We start from the raw sequence: 23,008 nt of genomic DNA, 5'->3' as shown, positions 1-23,008 counted from the left end.
AATCTTAGATTAACTTTGCTCAACTTCTTAGAGCTCTAGTGCTCTTGTGTACAAAATGAAAACAATGTCTACCTTGAAGGCTATTGTTAAGAAACGCAAACTCGGTTATTACTTATTTACAATTTCATTACGAAGAAATGCAATGCAGTTATCAAATTTTCCTATTAAGCTGAGGACTTTGCCTAATTAAAAAGCACATGAAACAATCCACTGATTGTCTTTATTGTTAGTTTTACAGTAAGGAAATGCAGGATTTTCTATTTTTAACCAGAAACTGCAAAACAAATGCGTGAAACTTTTGTCAAAAATTAGATTTTGCCTAATCTTATCTTTAAAGAGCCTACAAAAATGAAGTAACCCAGTTCTTGTCTTCAAACTGTTAATCTGGGATAACAGATCTGTATCACAGCAGTATCAATCTATAGTTTTTAATATCCTCTAATCTTATACTTTCATGTTCTACCTACAGCTCTTCTGTCCACCTCCAATCACTATTAGAAAGTATATAGGGGAGTCCTGTTGTAGCTCAGCAGTAACAAACCCGACTAGTATCTATGATCAATCCCTGGCCTTGCTCAACGGGTTAAGGATCTGGTGTTGCTGTGGCTGTGGTGCAGGCCCACAGCTACAGCTCTGATTCACCCCAACCTAGGAACTTCCATATGCCACGGGTGCAGCCCTAAAAAGAAAAAAAAAAAAAAAAAACCAATAAAAAACAAAAAGTACTTCGATGGCCTTTCCAACAGAACTACACATAAAAACGCTGGGAAAGCACAATAGTTGAGAGGTGGAAACAACCTAGGTGTCCACCAAAAGATGATTGGGAAGGAGTTCCCTCGTGCTCAGCGGGTTAAAAAAAAATACATGAACTTTAAGTGAACTTGAAGTGCTAGAAGAAAACAATTCTCTCTCTCAAGGGGAAAAAAAAAAAAAAAAGGCTTGGAGCAATCCCTTCTCTACCAGTAATTCTTAACCATTTTTAATGCTGCATCCCTAGATAAGGAATTTGACAAGAATTACTGATGGCCTATAATAGCTTGTTTTCTTGAAACAGAACCTTCCTAATCTGCTACAGAAAATATTAAAGATTCTTCTTACGCTATCTTAAAAACACACCTACTCCAGGCACACAAGACTCTTACCTTGTGGTAAGTTAGAAAAAAATAACAAAAAGACATGGGGTTAACACCAAAAAGGTTCTGTTTCCACTTTCACACAGAACAGACCTGAAATTACAATGGCAAGTTCTCAAAGGTAATACTGTTCCAGATCGTCAAATAATTTTTTAAAAAACTTCTCATCAATCCCTTTTACCTACTTTAGTTTCTCTCTTAATAGAGGCTACTGAAGAATTTAGATTTCTGAATGAAATATAAACAAGCAATTGGTTCAAAATCCCATAAATTTCTCTAATATTTTTACCCACAGTTAAAGAGACAGCAGGGTCTTTTTTTTTATTTAAAAAAAAAATTAAGATGGGACTACACTAAAGCTGTCAGGTCCAATATCTCAGGAGATTCATCTACTCTTACCTCAAGAACAGTAAGCACTAAAGGGATCGCTAAGAAAGAATACCCTTTTGGAGTTCCGGTCATGGCTCAGTGGTTAACGAATCCAACTAGGAACCATGAGGTTGCGGGTTCCATCCCTGGCCTCACTCACAGTGGGTTAAGGATCTGGCGCAGCCGTGAGCTGTGGTGTAAGTCACAGATCTGGCTTGGATCTGGCGTTGCTGTGGCTGTGGTATAGGCTGGCAGCAATAGCTCTGATTAGACCCCTAGCCTGGGAACCTCCAAATGCCAAGGGTGCAGCCCTTTGAAAAAAATAATAAAAAAATAAAGAATACCCTTTTAGTAGTCTAAAAATTATCATTACCATACAAAATATCCTTGATTCTTCCAAATTAAACATCTAGGCATATATAACTACAGGCAAAATTTAAAATTAAAATTTTTTTTCTTGGCCACACCCACATGCAGAAGCTCCCAGGCCAGGGATCAAACTGTGCCACAGCAGCAACATGAGCCACTGCAGTGACACCACCAGAGCCTTAACCCACTGTGCCACAAGGGAACTCCAAATTAACACAGAGATTCTTAAGAAGGGTCATTTCATTTGTCCATGAACCCCCTTAAACTTTATAAAAGAAATCATTCAAGGACTACAGAAGAAAAAATTTCAGTCGATATTTGAACATTCGGAGAGAAAGTCAACAACCTACAGAAAGTAAAATTATAAGACTGACCCCTGGTGCAGTAGCACACAAAACTATTCAATAATGAATTGCCAAGGATTCCACATATGCCACAGGCAAAGATCTAGATGACATTTTAATCAACCACAGCTAACATTAACTAAAAGTACCTGTATTAATAAAAAAGCTAGCTCTTGCTTTGTTAATAAATTCAGTATTTAAACGTGGATGGAAAGTTGTTAAAGCTAGTTTTAAAAGCCCTACATACTTTGACAATTTTTTTAAAAGGATAGAAAAATGCCACAAAAATATTAAGCAATAGTTGATATTGCATTCTTAGAAGAGGAAACTCAGCAACTATTTTAAAATAGAATTATGTTGCATTTTTAAAAGTAGACTTTAAAGAAAACACTGTTCTTTCTCCCCAGCCTCCCTTTAGTAGTTAAAAGAGTTGAGAACTAATTACCATGCCAACTGGATGCCTTACTTACAAGAAAAAAAACACATCATACTGATACATGCTGGGTTTCAAAATAAAACACAATGTCAAGGGCATAAACTCCTTTCTAATAACCAGACAGCCAACCGAGAAACGGCACTAGACTAGGTTTTAAGGAATTTAGTAACCTTATATTAAGTATTAATGATAGCTGGATCTCGGCAGAGATTGTGAGAAAAGCCCTAAAAAACTTAAGGCAGAAATTCCCGTTGTGGCTCAGCAGGTTCCATCCCTGGCCTCATTTAGTGGGCTAAGGATCCAGCATTGCCATGAGTTGTGTGGTGTAGGTCACAGACTGGCTCAGATCCCACATTTCTGTGGCTGTTGTATAGGCTGGCAGCACAGCTCCGATTTGATCCCTAGCCTGGGAACCTCCATGTGCCATACACGGGTGCAGCCCTAAAAAGATAGAAAAAAAAAAAACCCAAAAAACCTTAAGGCAGATTTAATTTAGTATCTAAAGAACAGCAAGGGAGTAGGCTGAAACAATATGAAGTCATAGAAAAGCTTTTATAGGAAAACTTTAAATATCCATGCACAAAAGCAGCACTGTATGATTCTTTCTGATCACCTCATGAGACTCTTTTAAAGCAACAGTGCAATGAAATTAACAGACTAAACTCACAGCAGTCAGATATTTCTGGATGACAAGATCTCCTTACACTACTAAAGTCTGAAGACCCCCAAAGAAAGACTTTTAAATTTTAAAATATTTATCCATTTAAAAATGTAATAACCAGCCCTACAACATTACAAATAAGTTGCAAAAAGAAGAAAAACATCACCCCCCCAAAAAAACTGAGAAAAATGGCATTGTTTTACATTGTTACAAATCTCTTTTGATGTCTGGCTTAACAGAAGAAGGCTAGATTGTCTTACTTGCTTCTATTTCAACATACTACACTATGACGTATAGGTTAAATATATGAGGAAATCTAGACTTACTCAGATATATAGTTGCACAGGGAAGAAAAGTTTAACAGGCTTCTCAGGTAGTTACAGATAATCCTTTGATACTGTACCAAAACTCAACACACCATAGTTTCTTAAAAGTGTGTGGAATCTGAAACTATACCACTTGTCTGTTATATTAAAATCTAATGCTTTGTCTTGCACTTGTGCATAATTTTTTAACATCACAAGCATTGTCCACTTGTAAAATACGGATTCAATTAGGCAGATCTTCCAAACACTGACACATTTCATTAAACAATATCAAAAATCGGTCATTAATATTACTACCGATCTCATCTGAAAAATCTTTAAGTATTCAGAAGTATCCTATCAAACTCAGGATGGTAGATATATGTTTTCCAGAATTTTAATTTTTGCTTGAAACTCAAATTTTATCATGGACAACAAATGACTGTCTATTGAAGCAACAGATTCACTGTTCTTTTGAGAAAATGTCTGCCAAATACCCAAGTCTGAGTAGTCTGTCAGGAGCTCTTTCTAATAAAAATAATGTTCCATGAAAAGACCAGCTAGTTCAGCTTGAAACTCACATAACTACAGCAATACTTTTCCCCCAGAAAAACCACTGTGCTCTGTCTGGTCTGTAACAGAAGTGCCTGAGGGATACTTTCCATCCTGTCACACAGAATGTTCAACACGCATGTGCTCAAGAGTCAAGAATTTCAAGAGTAGAGACTTGATAAAATTAATTTTTACTACTTCATCAAAGACATTCTTAAGTAAAACTGGCATTTTCAAAACTGCTGGTGCATGGCAATTAAGATTATCATGACTACTGTACCATTTCGTGCCAAGGCCTTGATACACACTAAGATGCCAGTAGGTCTACTACCCACCATTGCTTTTGTACCATTGGTGTAAATGTCAACAAAGCGAAAAAAGTAAATATTGTCTTCGCATTATTATGGAAATAGTTTCAACTTCAGAAACCTTTTGAAAGATTTGAGGGGTTGCCAGACCACACTTCAAAATGGAATAAATGACCACTGTTCTGACAACTGTTACAGACCCCCTCTGACCAGAAAAATGCACACATGTACAACTGTACACACAACTTCAGAAGGTTCAAAAATCCTGTATTGCACACCCTAGCTTAAGAAAATTCCATTAGCAGAAAATTCAGTAAATATCCATGTTGGATTTAATTACTTTGAAACATCAGTCTACTAGGCTTTACAAACTCTAAACAAGTCACATTCCAACAACCTCAAACACTTTCACATAAACCAAAAGAAGCTCAGGAGTTCCCCTGTGGCACAGTGGGTTAAGGATCTGGCACTGTCAATGCAGTGGCTCCGGTCATTTCTGCAGCAAGGGTTCGACAGCTGGCCTGGGAACATCCACATGCCATGGTAGCTCAAACAAAAATTTTAAAAAACGAAACAAACAAAAAAATTTAATGAAAAAATTTAATTAAAAAGTAAAGGATAAAAAAAGAAGTAGCTCAAATTTTTAAGTAAATAAAATTAAACTAAAGAAACTTAAAAGTTTGAGGTTAAGAATCCCGGCTGCCCTATCCGCTCATGGATACATAGTAAATTAACCTTTCTAGCCCAGTTTCCTATCTACATGTAAAAACAACTGCATCTGCTTATTTCATAGCTTTATAAATTGATATATATAAATCACCTAAAACAGTACCTGGCACACAGTTAAGAAAACTAATTTACGTATTACTAACTAGACTTATACTTCTCTTTCCTTCTACCAAGGAAGCAACTTGAAGACTTTTTGATTATTTAATTTTAATTTCCATTGTCACCTAAGAGAAGGGAAAAAGAGATTACAGTTGAGGATGCTAACTAAAACATCTATCTCCAACCCTTCAATTTTCCTCTTTAACAGGATAAGAAGCTCAAAATAAAGTTTACCTTTCTTCTTACACTCAACTAAACTAGGCAAATACAGATGTATAAATACATTAATACATGGGAATCTTTTCACTGATCTAATAATAAACTATTTGCTTCAGTCTCATCATTCTGCTTATTCCACAATTTTCAAGAATTTAAAAATTCAGTTCACTGAAGGAGAGTATTAAGAAACATCCAGGTTTAATTTTTGGTTTATTTTAATAACCCGAGACAAAATGTGAGCTAAATGCTCTTTCAAAGCCATCATCTCTTGTAATTTTTTTTAACCAATAAAGGAGTAAGAAAACATTTTAGTATCTTAAAAGAAAACAAGGATACTGCCTAATACTAGATAAGTACGCTCATCCATGTTATTTAATGGGCAAAGTTACGCTACTTTAAGTGATTATACTGAAACAGTACCAGATTTCTGTTAGCAGTAGTGCTAGTGTTAAGAGAAAGGAGTGTCACATGTGATACAAGGTATGAATGTTAAGTAAAACTTTTGCTATGAGTCATTGGGTTTTGGAGTACAGCTGATGTGCCGATATTCTGAAATGTGCAAAAAATGGAGGTCCTACCATTTTTTTCCTATTAATTGACCCTTCTGTCTAAATCCAACATAACATGCATAATGCTCTAAGAAACACAAAACACAAATATTCTTATATTGTTTATATTGTAGCATTAGACATAATGAATGGATGTTAAACTATCAAATTTTATGTGATACCACAAAGGTTATTTGTCTCTTAAAATTTATTTATGTCCTTATTTGGGGAGTATTTAGACTCTTCCACTGCAATTTTTTTTCCCAAGAACCAGGTCACGAGTCTAAATCCTACCAAAAATAAACAGGAAATAAAGTGTTGAAAAGAAGCAATACATCTGGATCCAAGTATTACTAGCTTCATGTAATAAAATCATATCCTAAAATAATATCCTATGAAAGTTTTACACTGTCAAATATGGAGATGAAAAAATTATACTAACATTAAAATAATTAAAATTGCATTTACTACTAATATTAAATAGTGAAAACTTATATTAAAATAATCAAAATAATCATGTTCAATGGTTAGTTTTTTCCTTACTTTTTACGCAAAAATGACACTTCAGATTATCCACCTGTATCTGAATTTTTAATAGTTTATTTTCACAAGTTAAAATGCAACAAATTAAGAGATTATCAGACTGCTAGGGCAAAAAAATCATTAGGAAAAATTCCATACTTGTTTCAGCTAAAAATGATGAACTTGTTTTTTAGTTTTAGTTGAAATCGAGATTTTTAAAAACAATCAGGAGTTCCCACTGTGGCACAGTGGAAACAAATCTTATTAGTATCCATGAGGATGCAGGTTCAATCCCTGGCCTCACTCAGTGGGTTGGGGATCTGGCGTTTCCATGAGCTATGGTGTAGGTCACAGACACGGCTTGGACCCCATGCTGCTGTGGCTGTGGCACAGGCTGGCAGCTGTAGCTCTGATTTGACCCCCTAGCCTGGGAACTTCCATATGCCACAGGTGCGGCCCTTAAAAGAATAATAATAATATTTCTATCACTAAATAACAGAGAACTAGGAAGGGGTCAAGTGATGCAAACATAAGTGGGGCAGCATCGCCACAGGTTGATGATGTTGGGTGATGGAAGCTCATTACACTTCTCATGTACTGCCTGTAATGCTCAAAATCTCCATAACGAAGTTTTTGGGTTTTTTTAATGCAAAAAGAACTAGGCAAATTACAAAACAGGCAATTATTAGCTTCAGGAAAAATGAAGGGATGCAGAAGAAATGAGCAACCCTGCAGAGCATTGGATCAGCAGTAAACACGTGCATCGTCATAACAAAGTAAGCACTGACTTCTAATTTAACCGCAACATGTGATGTAATACTGGGGGGTATAAGGGCAATAATAAGAACAGCCTAATCTTCATCTACTAGGGAAGGAAATCAATTGGAAATGTCTAAAATTGATGAGAAATAGAAAACATTTTATTCACACAAAAAATGTAATTAAGCACAAGGGAATATAGCTAGAACAGTTCAACATAATTGCCTTTAGGGGAAGGGCTGGGAGGATCAGGGAGTGAGTATGGAAGGACTGCCATTTTTTTATTCTAAACCCTTTAGTACAGTATTGGATTTTTAAAAAACTTTTACTGGGAAATCTAACAAATATATAAAATCAAAATCAAAACAAAAATGTTCAGGTTAGTCAGTTATTACTAACATAGGTAAAACCACAATCCAGGTCAATTCACCATCCCTTGAGCCTTCCCAGACCCCCTTGAAATCACAACTCCTTCCCACGTCTTAAAGTTAACCATTCTCCTTGCTTTTATATGGTAATTATTTCGTAGCTATTCTTTAGAGTTTTACCAGCTTCCTATGTGTCTCCAAACCTATTGTTTAGTTCTGAATGTTTCTGAACTTTACATTAGTGGAATCAATACCCTCTTCTTCACTTTGGCTGATGAAAAGTTTTTAGTAGCCTTTAAAGACAATGCTGTTTCCTCATCCTCTCACTCTTCCTTAATCACATAAATGTTCAAGAAATGACAAAAGCTAAACCCTTATTATGTACTGGATTTCTGTTTTAGGAATATTAACTCGTTTGAACAACTTCATAAGGTTTTACTGTATTCCTCATTTTTTAGAGGGAGAAAATGGGCACAAAGAGGTTAACTTGCCCAAGATCACACGGCTAGTAGGTTATTGGTAAGATTCAAACCATGCATGCAGTCTAGCACTGGAGTCTGTGCTCTGACCTACTGTCTCATGAGGGAATAATTATCCAAAAAAAAAAATTAAAAACATAGAATAAGATAAAATGTTATTATTGCTACCATAAAGGTTAAAATAAAAACTGCATGATATGTGAATGATTGGAATTTTAGTACCTTATTTATCCTTCTTCCAGACATATAGCTACATCAAAAGTAAACCACTTAAAATGCCTAAAGAGCCCTATGCATAGAAATAATAAGCACCCCAACATACAGCATAAATGTCCTGAAGGGCCTACATGGGCCAAAGGACAATGACAGTATCTGATCAAATGTCAAAATCCTTAGTTCTGCCATGTACTTAAGGAAAAATTCTGAGCCTTGAGTAACAAAGTTCAGTAAGGTTTTATTTTTTAATTAAGGCCCTTAGAGAGTCCAAATAATGTGGCGCTATCTCTTTTCCAATACATCTTTGAAAATTAACAAGATTAGAGTATAAGGAACAAAAGAAATCACCTAATCCAGTTCTGTTTTCTTAAGGCTAAGCATACTGAAACCCAGAAGAGTACTTATTCAAAATGACATATACTGGTTTGTCATCAGGATAAATACCCAAGGTCTCCTCATTTCTATTATACAGCTGTATATCATCAATCTACTTATAAAGCTGCCAAGTAAAGAAATTCACAATTGCCAAAAGTATGTCTCAATCATCCTACGCTTCAGCCATTCTTGACCCCCTTCATAACAACAGTAAAATATTACTCCCTTTTTCAATAAACACTGAATGCCTACTGTGCTCCATCCAGGCTCTGTTCTTAGCACAGCAGTTTATATATAAAGCACAAAGATACAACAGTCCTGCACTAAGCTTATAGTACAACAGCAGAGGTTTAGGGTACTAATATTATGCATACAAAGTGCTATGAAGGAAGAGTTTTAAAATATTTCCAAAAACAGGAGTTAAATAAAAGCACTACAGGAATGATTTGAAGGATGAATATGATTCTGATAAGAGAACTGTGGGAGGAATGTCAGGCACCCCAAGATGGGAGGAGCAAAAAAACAAAGACCCCCAAAGGTAAGAGTGTACGGGACTTGTATGAAGAACGGTATCCATTTAGCTAGATCATAAATCACACTAGCAAATAAACTTACAGAAGTAGGAGCCACACCAGTGAGAACATCACTTTTTAGGCTAAAATACCAGAACGTAATTTATAATCCTGTGGCTATAAGTGACCACTAAAGATTTCTGAGAAAAATAAAACCAGGATGGCAGGTAAAGGTTAACTTAAAAGCAAGAGGACAAGAAGCAGGGAATCGTTTAGGAAGCTACAGCAATCCAGATGAGAGATACTGAGACAGAACCTTAATCAAGGTGAAAAGTGAGTATGGAAAGAAGATTAAAGCATTACAGAAGTAAAAAGGGTATGCCATGACAGCTGACTGCGTGTAGGAGGGCGAAGACAATTTGGAGCCTTTGATGGAAAAGAACTTGGGATGTATCGTAAATAGAGAAGAGGCAAGCTAAACTGAAGCTTGAGCCAGATATAACACGTTAAGAGATTATATTTTAACCCAAGGAAAAAAATGTATTAATCTTATTTCAGAAAAGTAAGCCCTCTCATAGTAAAATAAACATAATAGACTATGATATGCAAACTACAGCATGCAAACATACCAAAATTAAAGTTGCGTAATTTGAAAATTGGGGAATTTTTTATACTTCTTATATTTGTACAGACACAGGTATTAGAACAAGTCATGTATTTATTAAAACAGACATACCAAGCTTCAGCATGTGAAGATGCTAGGAATGCACTGTAAGTTAAAGTAATCTTTAACCTGAGATGAAAGCTATTTAATGAATCAGTAGAAAAAGCAGCTACTAAGTATTAGCAGAAGAAAACCACAACTGATCCATTATACATATCAAAAACTATCATCTGGTTTGGTTAGGTAAGTCTGGAATCATCAATTTCTTTTAAATAAAATGCATGTGATCTTTCTGCCTGTTTAACAAGTGAACTAAGAACTCCTTCAGGGCAGGGTTTATAAGCTAGACACCTCAGAGACACGGTGCTCAGTGTTTAGGAGGCCCCTGGCAGAGGTTTGATAAAGGGAATAAATGGAAATCAACCAAGGAATGTTTTTCAAGTATATGACACTTTCATAACTTGGTTGAGTATTACACAACAGCACAGAACTAATGATCCAATATTTGAGTGCCTACTGTTCAACAGGTAATGGAGTTACAAAATGAGTAACACATGACTCCTCCCTTGAACTGAGGGTTTATTTCTCTGAACAGGACAAACAGCAAAGGCTTCACCAGAAAACCTTGATCTACACTATTTGTATGACCATCAGGAAACCTCTCAACTTCTTTAGGCTTCCAGCTTCTCGTCATTCAATAAAAAGAAACGTGAGAGTGCGCTGTATCAGAAGTACAATATATGCCAGTTGGCTCCCCACAGGACTCAACAAACTCTGATCAGGTATTTAATCAAGAATGACACACAGGCAAATCCAAGCATTCGATTGGCTCAAGGCAAGGCCATCATCCTACCATCACCTGGAAAAACCCTCAAAACAAACAGTATACTGACAGCAAGCCAGAAAAATGGTCTTATTATGATGACAATACAATCCAGAGAAAGATGGTTTATAAACCATTAAAAGTACACGTTTTAATTTATCTGAGCTTTGTTGGAAAATTCCTACTGTAATTCAAGGCACAGACTATTACTAAGATTCAAACTTTAATATTTATGAATGATGAAACCATGCAACTACTTCATGGGAAATAATGCCTCCTCCATCTCAAGACCTCCTCCATCGAATACCATTTCAAATGTATGCAAAATCTTAAAAGTTTCAAAACTTTGAAATTTTGAAATATACTAATTAAAAAATTAGACCGAAAAATACTTAAGTACTTCAGCTGATTAAATCCAGCTTCTAACTGCAAAAGAATAAGCTCTCCAGAAGACATGCTAAATTCATCTTTACAAGACAATTAAATGCATCACTTCAGCCAGCACTTCTTCAGACTATGCCAATCAACACCACACTCTCAAATAGGTGAGTTCAAAAAAAGCCTAAAGTCTTCCCACAAAAATGAAAGATGCTGTCAAAAACTTCTGAGCTAAATGCTGATGGCACCTATTTCAACTTAATTATCTAAAAACTACGTACAACCATGATAGTGCATCACCATTACCATATGGACCTTAGATTTTCCTTGTGTTTGTTTTATTTATATCATCACCTAGTGCTCCTTATTTTATTCAGAGAAAAATAATAAAACAAGGCATTAAAGGAGTTAAGACTATTTTACAGAAATGTGACTTTTACAACTGTTCTTCCACTGCTTGGACAACAAACAAAAAATGTTCTTAAACTATAACAGACTCAGCTGCAAGAAAGTCCTTCAGTAATAGAGATTTTGAAAAGATTCTAGATCCAAATTTTGCATTATTAAATGCTTTCTTACCTTCTGCTACATCATCATCTACGGCTCCTTTCACCTGAGAAAAACACCACTGAATATCATTCCCTCCTCCAGCTCCTGGAAAAAGAAAACATACCAATTAAAACTGAGTTCTGTTCATGTTTACTCTCATAAACACAGTGATGGTATCCATGGTTGGCATGATACTAATAGCCTGGTAGTGCCCACACATACAACCATAACACCAGAGCACTAATCTGGAAAAAGGTTAGTCCCCAATAGTTTGTACTGCATTAAAAGAGAGATTCCAGGTCTGAAATATTTAACGGCCATGTTAACACTGCACTTGAGTTCAAAACTTCCCTTCCATTTTGCCCTTCCCCTCAAACACAGTAAAAGCCTTACTTCAAGCAAGACCTACCAGAAAAAAGAAAATACCAAAAGTTAGAGAGGTTTCCTTTAAGGGTACAAAAGCCTGCAGATGAGTTAATAAGGTTAAACTACCATAAAACACGGAACGAAGAGAAAACTTCAGGAACATTACTGCCTGGGTGAGGAGCAATGATTCATATGAACCCTATCACCACAGCGCACATACAGCAAACACAACCTCACCACCCATTTCTTTGCATTTCATTACCAGCAAATCACTGGCTCCAGACAGAGAGGAAAAGAAACTAAATTGAATGCTGGTGAAGGGATTGCCAAAGGAAGCTTGCTTTGTGTCCCTTCACCTAATCCCTCAGAAGCCCTTGCAAAAATTAATTTTGCTCATTTGTCATCCTCTTATGCAAAACAATTTTAATTTCACTTAATCATTCAACAAGGCCAAAAAGCAACTTGTTTATAGCAAACCATAAAGTCAATCCAACATTAAACTTTTTAAAAGAGGTTTATTTATCTATCTAAACACTGACAAAAGCACAGAAAACTGGTTCAGTCCTTGAATGTTTCTATTTCCCTTCCAAGCACAGAGGGGGAAATTCCTGGATCTATGAAGAAAGAAACTGAATAAATCTAGAATTGATTCTACTAGATGAAAGAAGACAGCTACACCAAAATGTGCAAAAATAATCCTCAAAGCAATTACCTTTTTCTCTTCCTTCACCTCCATTCCTTGCTAAATATTCCAATCTGGTTTTCTCTCTGCATCCTTTCCCCCCCAAGCTTTTACCTAATTCTCTCTTCCCCTTGGCTATTTATATCTCTGAACTCCACAACTATTTTAAATAACTCCAAGAAACCCTTTTGGGAAAAGGACATCTGCACAAAAGCTAACGTGCAAAACAAAGTTTAAATTACATTTTTCATGGAACTTGCTTTATTAAAAGCCTTGCAGTCTTTGGATGTAAAGGTAAAAGAAACGAAAGGGAGATGGTTCCAGACAAAAAATTCAGGCTTACAGTCTCAAAAATCTACGTACTCACAGTGGAAAGAAATACACATATGTCCCCATTGTATTTTAACTTGTAAAGCACTCTTCCTTTTCAGTGCAAAATATATTTATTTGTAGAAACACCCAAGAAGGCTTGCAGCCAGGGGAAAAATAAGAATTAAAGGAAGGAAGAGCGGCAAAAAGCCCCCCCGCCTGGGGGGGGCGGAGGTTACACCGGGCTCCCGAGCAGCAGGGACAAATCGGCACTCGCCCCCACCCCGCCCCACCCACGCCTTACCCCTCGGATCGCCGGCACACACCCCACCCCCACCCATGCCCAGGCTCCAACCCTCATTTTAAAAGCCATTTCGATACCACAGCGACCACTCGCCTTCCCACAGCCCTCCCCACCCCCACCCCACCCCACTTGACCAATACCCTGAAATCCGAGGGGCGCCCCGTGGCTCTGCGAGAAGCACAGGCGGTCGCTAGGGGTGATGGAGGGAGGAGGAAGGAAGCGGTGCCTTGTCAGTGGAGAGGGTGATTTCTCCTTTACCTGCCATGTTGCGCTGCAAATGGTGACCCTGCTGGGTTCCTTGGGGTCTCCGCTTCCTGAACTCACCCCCCTCACCTGGGGATGGGGGGTAGAGAGGGCGGATGGCGGCGGATGGCACCTGTGGGGGAGGGGGCGGGGGTCGGGGGAGAAGGAAGGAGGGGCGGGCAGACCAGCCGGCAGGATGGTGGATTTCACTCTGGGGCTTCCCCACTCTTGCTCTTTCTCCAGCAGCGGCGGCGGCAGCTACGACAGCGACGGCGGCGGCAGCGGCAGGGCAGGCGACTCCACTTTCAAAATGGCGCCGGCTGGCCTGGCCAGTGACGTCACCAGGAGGGCGGAGCCGCCGGGCTGGGCCGGAGGGGCGGGGCGGGGTGAGGGCTGGGGCCGAGAGCAGAGGGGGAGGGGCAGGGAGCGGCCCGGCGGGCTCCTGGCCACGCCCCTTCCCGCTCCACCCCGCCCTCTGCGTCCCGGCGGCCCTGGCCCGCGCGAAGCTAGGCCTGATGGCAGTATCCCCGGTGCCCGCCCTGCCGGTTCCAGTCCGAGGTCCTGCCGCACATCGATGCCCACACCCACGCTCCAGAGCCTAAACTCTGGGGCCCGCGCAGTGGTGCGATTAATGTGCTCGCCCGTAGGGATCGATGGGGTCCTGTGTCTGCTTAGAGAATACCAGTATTGCTACTTAAAATAATAACACTGTCGGTCAGCCCCGAGGCCAATAAAATAAAGGACGGTGGTGCAGACTTGCTGCTCAGCCAAGGTGAAAGTTCGAGGATCTGAGAAGGACGTAACTGGGCTGGTGCCATCTGAGTGAATTAAATTATCTTCTCTTAGGCCCCGGGAACTGAGGCCAGAGCCCTTGGCAACTGAAGGCAGTTAAGAGTGGTTTCAAAAAAGGAAACTGAGTTTGCTAGCAGCAGAATATGCCGGAAAAAGTGGCCCAGGTCTGTCCAGCCTGGCCCAGATCTGTCCAGCCAAAAGTATAGAAACAGTAGTTAAGAGCTGGGCTCTGAAGCCAGGATGGCAAATGCTGACTCCACGCAGGAGATGAAGGGAACAATCCTACTACCTTTTAGGATTGTTTCAAGGATTAAATGACTTACTTCGATGTTAGCTGCAGTTATTGTTATTTGTTTTGAAAGCATCTTCAGTGGAATTAAAAGGAATTAACAGGAAAAAATTGGAGTTCTCCTGGGGCTCAGTGGTTTAAGGATACCACATTGTCAATGCAGTGGCTGGATTCGCGGCTGTGGCTGAAGTTTCAATCCTCCACCCAGGAATTTCCACATGCCTTAGACAGGTCAAAAAAGCAGGGGGTAGGGAAGTGGGGGGGATGTATAAGGGGGAAAAAAAATATCATCATCCAAGAGGTGATGTGTACCTTCCTTCAAAGATGCACTAACTGGAATTCCCCGTCGCGGCTCAGAGGAAACCAATCTGACTAGAACCCATGAGGATACACTGGTTCCACCCCTGGCCTCACTCAGTGGGTTAAGGATCCTGCAGTGAGCTGTGGTGTATGCTGCTTGCGCAGCTCGGTTCTGGCATTGCTGTGGCTATAGTGTAGGTCGGCAGCTGTAGCTCCGATTAGACCCCTAGCCTGGAAACCTCCGTATGCCGCGGGTGTGGCCCTAAAAAAGACAAAAAACCAAAACGAAACAAAATAAAGGTGCACTAACAATGTAGTCACTAAATATTATACTTTAAATATCAATATCTCCACAATATTTCCAGGAGATAACCACATCTCCCCTAAGCGGAAAAACACCTATAAAAACATCCAGGATTTGACCCTAAGGCAGAAAGGAGTGATAAGGCATTCAGAAACCAAGGAGAACTTTTACCATCATTCACATCCCTTCTCTATTATCTCCACTTTTCTGCACTTTCTACCTTATTCTTGATCTGCAGAGCTGTTCCATTGTAAAACAAATTTCAAAATTCCTCCACATGGAACAGCTGCACCATTGTATTAATATTCCTCCATTTCTACATTTAATACTTTTTACTTAACTAATAAACAAACCAAAACTAAAAATCCACCCTGTATCTTCTGTCATCTTTTAGCTACCTGTGCAAACAGATACAAAACTTTTAACACACTGTGTGCTGTACCGACTTCTATTTTGGTTGATTTCATAAATTTTTTTTTTTTTTTTTTTGCTTTTGCTTTTTTTCCGCTTTTTAGGGCCACACTCCAGGCATATGGAGTTTCCCAGGCTAGGGGTCAAATCAGAGCTACAGCTGCAGGCCTACACCACAGCCACAGTAATGGAGGATCCGAGCTGTGTCTCTGACCTACATAAGAACTCACCACAATGCTGGATCCTTAACTCACTGAGCAAGGCCAGGGATCAAACCCGCAACCTCATGGTTCCTAGTAGGATTCGTTTCTGCTGTGCCACGATGGGAACTCCCATAAATGTATTTCTTTGGATACACCTTTACTCTTCGTTTTCCTTTTTATTTTCTCTGTCCTTTTTTGATAGGTCAATCCTAGACTCTTTAGAAAACCTTAATCAGAACTCAGGAGAGCGTAGATTATTAAACTAAAGGTCTGGCACCCCCTATATACGAGTTATTTTTCTTTTTTATGCTTCAATTTTTGCTATGTGTAAGATTTGTATCTTCGCACTTCCTGAAAATGATTTGGTCTACATAAATGATTTGTTCTCCTTCAATGCCAATAGAGCTTGCCTAGAAACTGGGATAATTTTAACAAAAATTCATATAGCTGGACTGTATGCTGGGATGATGTGCTAGTTGCTGTCTCAAGAACATTACATAGAATCCTGAAAACACTACAAGTCAATAGAAGCTGAGATGGGCCTAGTAGTCAAGGATCGGTGCTCCCTGGAATGACCTGACACTTTTTGTCCCTGGGCAGTCATTTCAGTGGACCATGAGCTGCCTCCCTTTCCTCTAAATCGTACTTAGGAAGAGAGGCCAGAAGACCCATTAGCCCAAAGACAAGCGTTGCTCTTGTTCCTCTCCCTTTCCTTATCTTACATTTTATTTTCCATCTTCTCCTCTTCACAGAAAGAGTTTCTGTCAAGGTCATGTGATGATCTCCAGGTTACCAAATCCAGTGGTCTTTGGTTTTCTCTTCCTCATCTTCCCAAAAGCACTTGAAACGGTTGATCCATCCATGCTAATGGAGACCCTTTGTTTTTTCTTTTTACTTTTTGTCTTTTTAGGGCCACCCCCTCGGCGTATGGATGTTCCCAGGCTAGAGGTCAAGTCCGAGCTGTAACCGCTGGCCTACAGCACAGCCACAGCAACACCGGATCCAAGCCGCATCTGCAACCTACACCACAGCTCACCGCAATGCTGGATCCTTAACCCATTGAGTGAGGCCAGGGATCGAACCTGTGTCCCCAAGGATACTAGTCAGATTCGTTTCTGCTGAGCCACAACAGAAACTCTTTCCCCCCCTTTTTTTTCTTGATACATTATTGGTTCCCTCAAACTTTCTAGCCACCTCTTTTGAGTTTGCTTTGACGGTTCTTCTTCCAAAACCACCCTTAAATGTTAGAGCAACCTATCTCTCTGGGTCCTCTTTTCTAACTGCATACACCCCCAGGCAAACTCATTTATAATTTACAGATATTTACAGATGTAAATATCATGTACTTACCAGACCTCCAGCTCTGTCTTGGACCTGGAACTGCAGGCACACACCTCTCCTTGCCTGTGTGACATTTCTGCAGATGTCCAATAAGCATTTCAAACAAGTATGGCGAGAACGTAAGTCTTGATTTCATGTACCCTCCATGCCTACATAGATGCAGCCTCTTTCCCTTGAACCTCACCATCCACTCACTCCACCCCCACCCCAACATTCCCATATGCTCATCCCTCTTTCCCACCTCTGCCAACAAAACCCTTTCTGGTTCTTCAAAAAGGCACCTCAGATGTAACTATCTCCAGGAAGTTTTCTCTGATCCCTTCCCCATTTCCTACACATCTGAATCTGGGTCAGGTACCCTTCCGAAATAGTCTCATGAAATCTAATGCACTTCATGCTCTTACTAGATCATGTTAGAATTATTTAAATATGTGTCTGTCAGTAGACTGAGCCCTGTGAGGGTAGGAAGTGTGTCTTATTCACCTCCATATCATCAACTGCATAATTTGTTGGATTAATGGATGAATGAATAAATCTCTCTGGCTTGGGAAGAAAACCACTGATGTGTTGGCTCCTTAAAGCTCGCCATAATCATAAATGTTTTCAGAGTTCCCGTCGTGGCTCAGTGGAAACGACTAGTAACCATGAGGATGCAGGTTTGATCCCTGGCCTGGCTCAGTGGGTTAAGGATCTGGCATTGCCTACAGGTTGCAAATGCAGCTCAGATCTGGTGTTGCTGTGGCCGTAGCATAGGCAGGCAGCTACATCTCCAATTCGACCCCTAGCCTGGGAACCTCCATATGCCATGGGTGTGGCCCTAAGGAAAAAAAAAAAGAAAAAAGTTTTCACCCACCCTTCTTAAGCCTGGAAGAAAGAGACATTTTACAAATTATCTTGGTAATTCTGATTCACATTTGATAGGCAGTAGTTGGTTAAATATGTAAGTTGCTTATAGATAGAATCATCCTCACAACTTTCAACTGGTCCTTTGCCCCTGAATACATATTATTCAAGAGGAGCCCATACGGCATCATTCTCTCAATCACATGAGCCACGTGCTGTTATGAAAGCATTTCTTTCATATGAGTCCTCGCCAGAACTTCAACACCTGAACACATGTAAGATGCACAAATAGTTCCCAGCAGAACTGAGTTCAGCTTAAGCGCACCAAGAGGAAAACTCCCTCTGGGTTTTCCTGATGAGATTCTGGAGAATCTGCAGGTCCTGGAGGAGTTTTGCTTCCAACTTGGGCTGAGCGACAGACACTAAGGACACCCACAATCTCACCAGGTGTACGGAACTAACAGGACTCAGGCGTGGAGTTTTGTTTGTTTGCTTGTTTGTTTTGGCTGTGCTTGCAGCATGCAGAAGTTCCTGGGCCAGGGATTGAACCTGAGCCACAGCAGCAACCAGAGCCACTGCAGTGACAACGCTGGATCTTTAACCCTCTGTGCCACAAGGCAACTCTCCCGTGGATGTTTTCTGAGATGGCTTTTGAAAGAATATTATAGGATAAGAAGAGAACCACTTGAAAGTTGTTCTTTTCCTCGAAGTGAAGATGAACACAAACCTCCTCCACAGTAAATAGAAGTGGCGCGATTCAGATGCTTCTCTCCTCTAGGCAGTTAGAACTCGAGGTGTCTAGAAAAGACCATGAACTGAAGAGTAAAAAGAGAGATCCCTGACTAGAAAATGATTTGGTTTAAAACTCCAGCAAACCCATCAATGCCACGCTTCTGACAAGGAACAGGATCAAGGGCTTTATAGGAAAAAATTACAGCTTTTTACATTCTTTCTTAATATCTACAAAGTTCAGCCTGAATGGTAGTTTCCCCAAACTCCACAGAATCTAGATATGATGACAATTCATCCCACAATGTTCAAGGTCAAATCACCAAAATATCCTGCTCTAGCAGGTGTTTAAGAAAAACGATAGGGAATCCACCAGGAAGATTATTATGTAGTCAAATATTTGCGAAAACAGAGGAAATTGCTTGTGCTTTATAGGAAGAGGGTACAAAATGCAGATACAATATGATCACAAGTAGTACAACAAACACACAAAATATGTAGAGTCAAAAATACAGGAAGGAAATGCACAAGGTGTTCACAGAAATGTCTCTGGGCAGTGGCACAATGGGTAATTTTTTCTCCTTTGACATTTGCGTTTCTCCAAATATGCTATTCCCAACATATACCAGAGAGAAGAATAAGCGTAATTTTAGACGTGCATTCTAATGCTGTTTTCTAATGAGATGCAAAAGAGCGGTGTTGGAGCATGTGTCGTCACTCATGAAGACTAAACCAACATCAAATGAAATCGATGCTTAAAAATAAATGTTGTTTTAGAGTTGCAGTAAAGATAGATTTGGACATGCAAGAAGCTGTTATTTATCCATTTCTAACCATCCTTCCAGTTAGAACTGCCTCCATAATTTCCCCCAGAAGTCAGTCCACAACTGCCCCAATGTTTGGTAATGCCCTTTGAGACTTAAGTTATTTTTTCTGGGTTTAACCTCATTTTGAACATCCATTATATTAAAATTATTGCATCTTGCATCTTGCCACTATCCACTCCCTCCTCATATCTAGCTCAGAGCATTTTTTTCCTTTTTTGGCCACCCCACTGGCGTATGAAGTTCCAGGGTCAGGGGATCAGATCTGAGCTGCAGTTTTGACCTAAACCAGAGCTGCAGCAACCCACTGTGCCAGGTGGGGAGCCAACCTGCATCCTGGTGCTGCAGAGATGCCACAGATCGCGTTGCACCACAGCAGGAACTCCACAGCTCAGAGCATTTTGTAGTTAAGTCATGAGATATTCTTCAGAGCTTATAGTTCTCCCAAGCCCCTGGCTGGAGATTTGGCATGGTCCTTCATTATTCCACTGAACTCATTGACAACACTGATAAACAGCATTTCCCTGAGTTCTTACTAACACACATTTCCTTACTTACATACATTCTTACCCATGGAACATTCAGCCCCAAATCTCCACCAGACCTTCTCTTCATCACTTTTACACCATTGCATCAGGTAGTGGATCTGATACATTCAAGAACCTGCGAGTCCTCCAGTATTGATTACTGGATCCAGGTTTATCATATCCAAGTTCAGTTTATGTTGCTTCTGGGCCCCTCAGCAACAGTTTAATTGTTACCTAACCATCTGGGAAAAACACTTTTGGTATGGACACATGGTTCACAACACCATGCCTCAGAAATAGCACTCCTGAATTCAAACTCTGGTCCAAAACTGCCATGAGTGCTGAAAGCCCTTGAAAGGTCTGGGGAAATGTATGTCATTGCAGGTCTTCCTGTGCTCGCCTTCTAAATATATATATATTTTTTAGGGCCACATTTGCAGCATATGGAAGTTCCCGGGCTAGGAGTCAAATTGGAGCCACAGCCATGGCATCGCCAGATCCAAGCCACATCTATGACCAGCAAGGCTTAACCTGCTAGGTGAGGCCAGGTATCAAACTACATCCTCAAGGATACTAGTTGGGTTCTTAACCTGCTGAGCCACAACAGGAACTCCTCACCTTCCCAATTCTTGAGTGAGCCAAAGCCCTGCTCATTTCAATTTTCACCACACTTCAGGTTTCAAATCTCATTATTATTCATGGCAACGAAGTCAACAATAATATCTGCATTTGGAAAGTATATTAGTCCCGTTCATGTATATTATTTCAAAGATGTTCATAAGATAAATGAGGACACCTTGGGGCTCCAAGCGGTTAAAGCATCTGTTACCAAATGCTGGTAGCTTGCTCGAGGTCACCCAGCTGTTGGGGGGAGAGGCTGGGAGCTAGGAGCCAGTTGGGGCTCAATTCACTCAATCTAACGTTCCTGCCATTACCCCACCCAGCTGCTTGTTTCTCTGCTGTTTACTGTGGTACCATACTTTGGCCAGAGACCTTACAGAAGGTACATACTCAAGTATACACATTTAAAAAACAATCAAACCACAACTGGCTGAGTAAAAATTATTTGGGGATTCAACATGTAAACTCACCTCTGAGGCTCTAACAGATGGCCTGGTATGAATGTACCCTTCGTCTTTAGAACAGACCGCCTCCCCCACCCCCACCCCCAAAAGGTTCGAATGGTTCCACAAACACTTGGAGGTGGCTTGAGAGAAAATTGAAAGCTTAATGAATCAAATCTGGCTTACACTTAATAGACCTGCAAAATCCTCTCTGACATGGTATGTTGGTAGCTTTGCAATAAAAATTTAAATTTAATAACTTCTTAATTTGGAAGGCAATAAAGCGACGACAAAAGTTAAACTTCAAAATTGCTTTCAGCAAGGGAAATTAGATGAGGCACCACTCCGCAAATGCTATTTGAAGCACCCACCTCCACAATCTAACCTCCTCCACCCCAGCGAAGTTCGCTATCTCCACCAAGTTGCAGAAGGAAAAATATGTGTTTTTTTTTGAAGGTCATACCAGGATGTTATTGAGTGCCCCTCCTACGTTTCCTACCAGAGTCCTTTCCAATCTAAGATTTCCCTCCAGCACAGGTACCCACCTCCACAGATTAGCCTCATTTATCACTATAGGTTTCATGGCCCCAAGCCACTCATCCAGGGGGAAATACCACTTTGGGTCTGGAGAGAAAGGCTAATCAAAGTCAAGGCAACATAATAAGGTAATGATAGCTCCACAAAGTTGGAAGACAATCCGACAGCTAACGTCTGGACACATTCAAGAATAAATGAGCTTAAGCTATTTCCATTTAGCAAAAATCTACGTAACAGCAAATCAACTAAGAGCACCACTGCTAGGTAAGCCACTCATTTAAGATCAATGAATTATTTGGCTTATCAGACACAACTTAGAATAGATTTACAAGGAGATCCTGCTGAATAGCACTGAGAACTATGTCTAGATACTCATGTTGCAACAGACCAAAGGGTGGGGGAAAAATGTAATTGTAATGTATACATGTAAGGATAACCTGACCCCCTTGCTGTACAGTGGGGAAAAAAAAAAAAAAAATATATATATATATATATATATAAAGAGGAAAAAAAAAGATCAATGAATTAATCGGATGCTATGTTAGGACATCTGAGGATGAGACAGCAACAGTTGGGTGAACCCTGGAGTATTGATAACTGAGATCTATATATTTTATAGGGATTATATTGCCTCGATGGAGTCCTGCTACTGATTGGTCCCCGTTTTGATTAGAAATGGAGCCCCCAAAGCCAGTCTCAAGAGTTTTATATGAGGAATTCTGTCCACATCAGTGCAGAGAGATCATATCTCAGAGTCTGGTAACTACCTTGGACCCCATGGGAAAAAAACACAGGTGGTGCAGGAGAGATCTATAATTAGCCCATTTGGAAACAGCATCCCTCTCAGATAAGGGGATAGGCAGTCTGTTCTTGGAAGGTTCCCAACAAGTAAAATTTTAACAGGGTAACTCAGAAGAGCCACCCCTACAGAAAACTGACTAGAGGACCCATGGATGTTTCTGACCAAGGTTTGGCAGATATTTAAATCCAGCCCTAAGCAAACAGAGCCTAGTTTGCAAAGAGGGCAGCGCTGTCTTTTAATATGCAAAAAAGTCGCAGAAATCAAAGCCTCATCTTCTCAAAAAAGGAAATCTCTAGAGGGAAGGAGAACCAGTGCACTCTTCTGGGAAGCAGCTCCAGATCTCCAGGAAAGAGAGACGTTTTCACACCCAGAAACTCCACAAGGAAGGAAGTGGAAGGAGAGGTACAGGACACACATCTGA

General features: G+C 40.0%; 1 protein-coding gene across 6 annotated transcripts in view; it reads right to left on the bottom strand.

The window, feature by feature from the left end:
- The window catches only part of PPP2R2A (protein phosphatase 2 regulatory subunit Balpha), an 88,354-nt gene extending 74,416 nt beyond the window's left edge, over positions 1–13,938 (bottom strand). Inside the window, 2 exon segments of one of the 6 annotated variants that reach the window (NM_001164020.1) lie at positions 11,748–11,822; positions 13,637–13,938. In NM_001164020.1, the coding sequence (NP_001157492.1) occupies positions 11,748–11,822; positions 13,637–13,643 (82 nt within the window). In that variant the 5' untranslated portion in view covers positions 13,644–13,938. 6 annotated transcript variants of the gene reach the window in all.

The sequence above is a fragment of the Sus scrofa genome, chromosome 14 (assembly GCF_000003025.6).
Source record: "Sus scrofa isolate TJ Tabasco breed Duroc chromosome 14, Sscrofa11.1, whole genome shotgun sequence".
NCBI lineage: Eukaryota > Metazoa > Chordata > Mammalia > Artiodactyla > Suidae > Sus > Sus scrofa.
The sequence above is the reverse complement of the archived record's forward strand: the minus strand, read 5'-3'. Positions and strand labels throughout refer to the sequence as shown.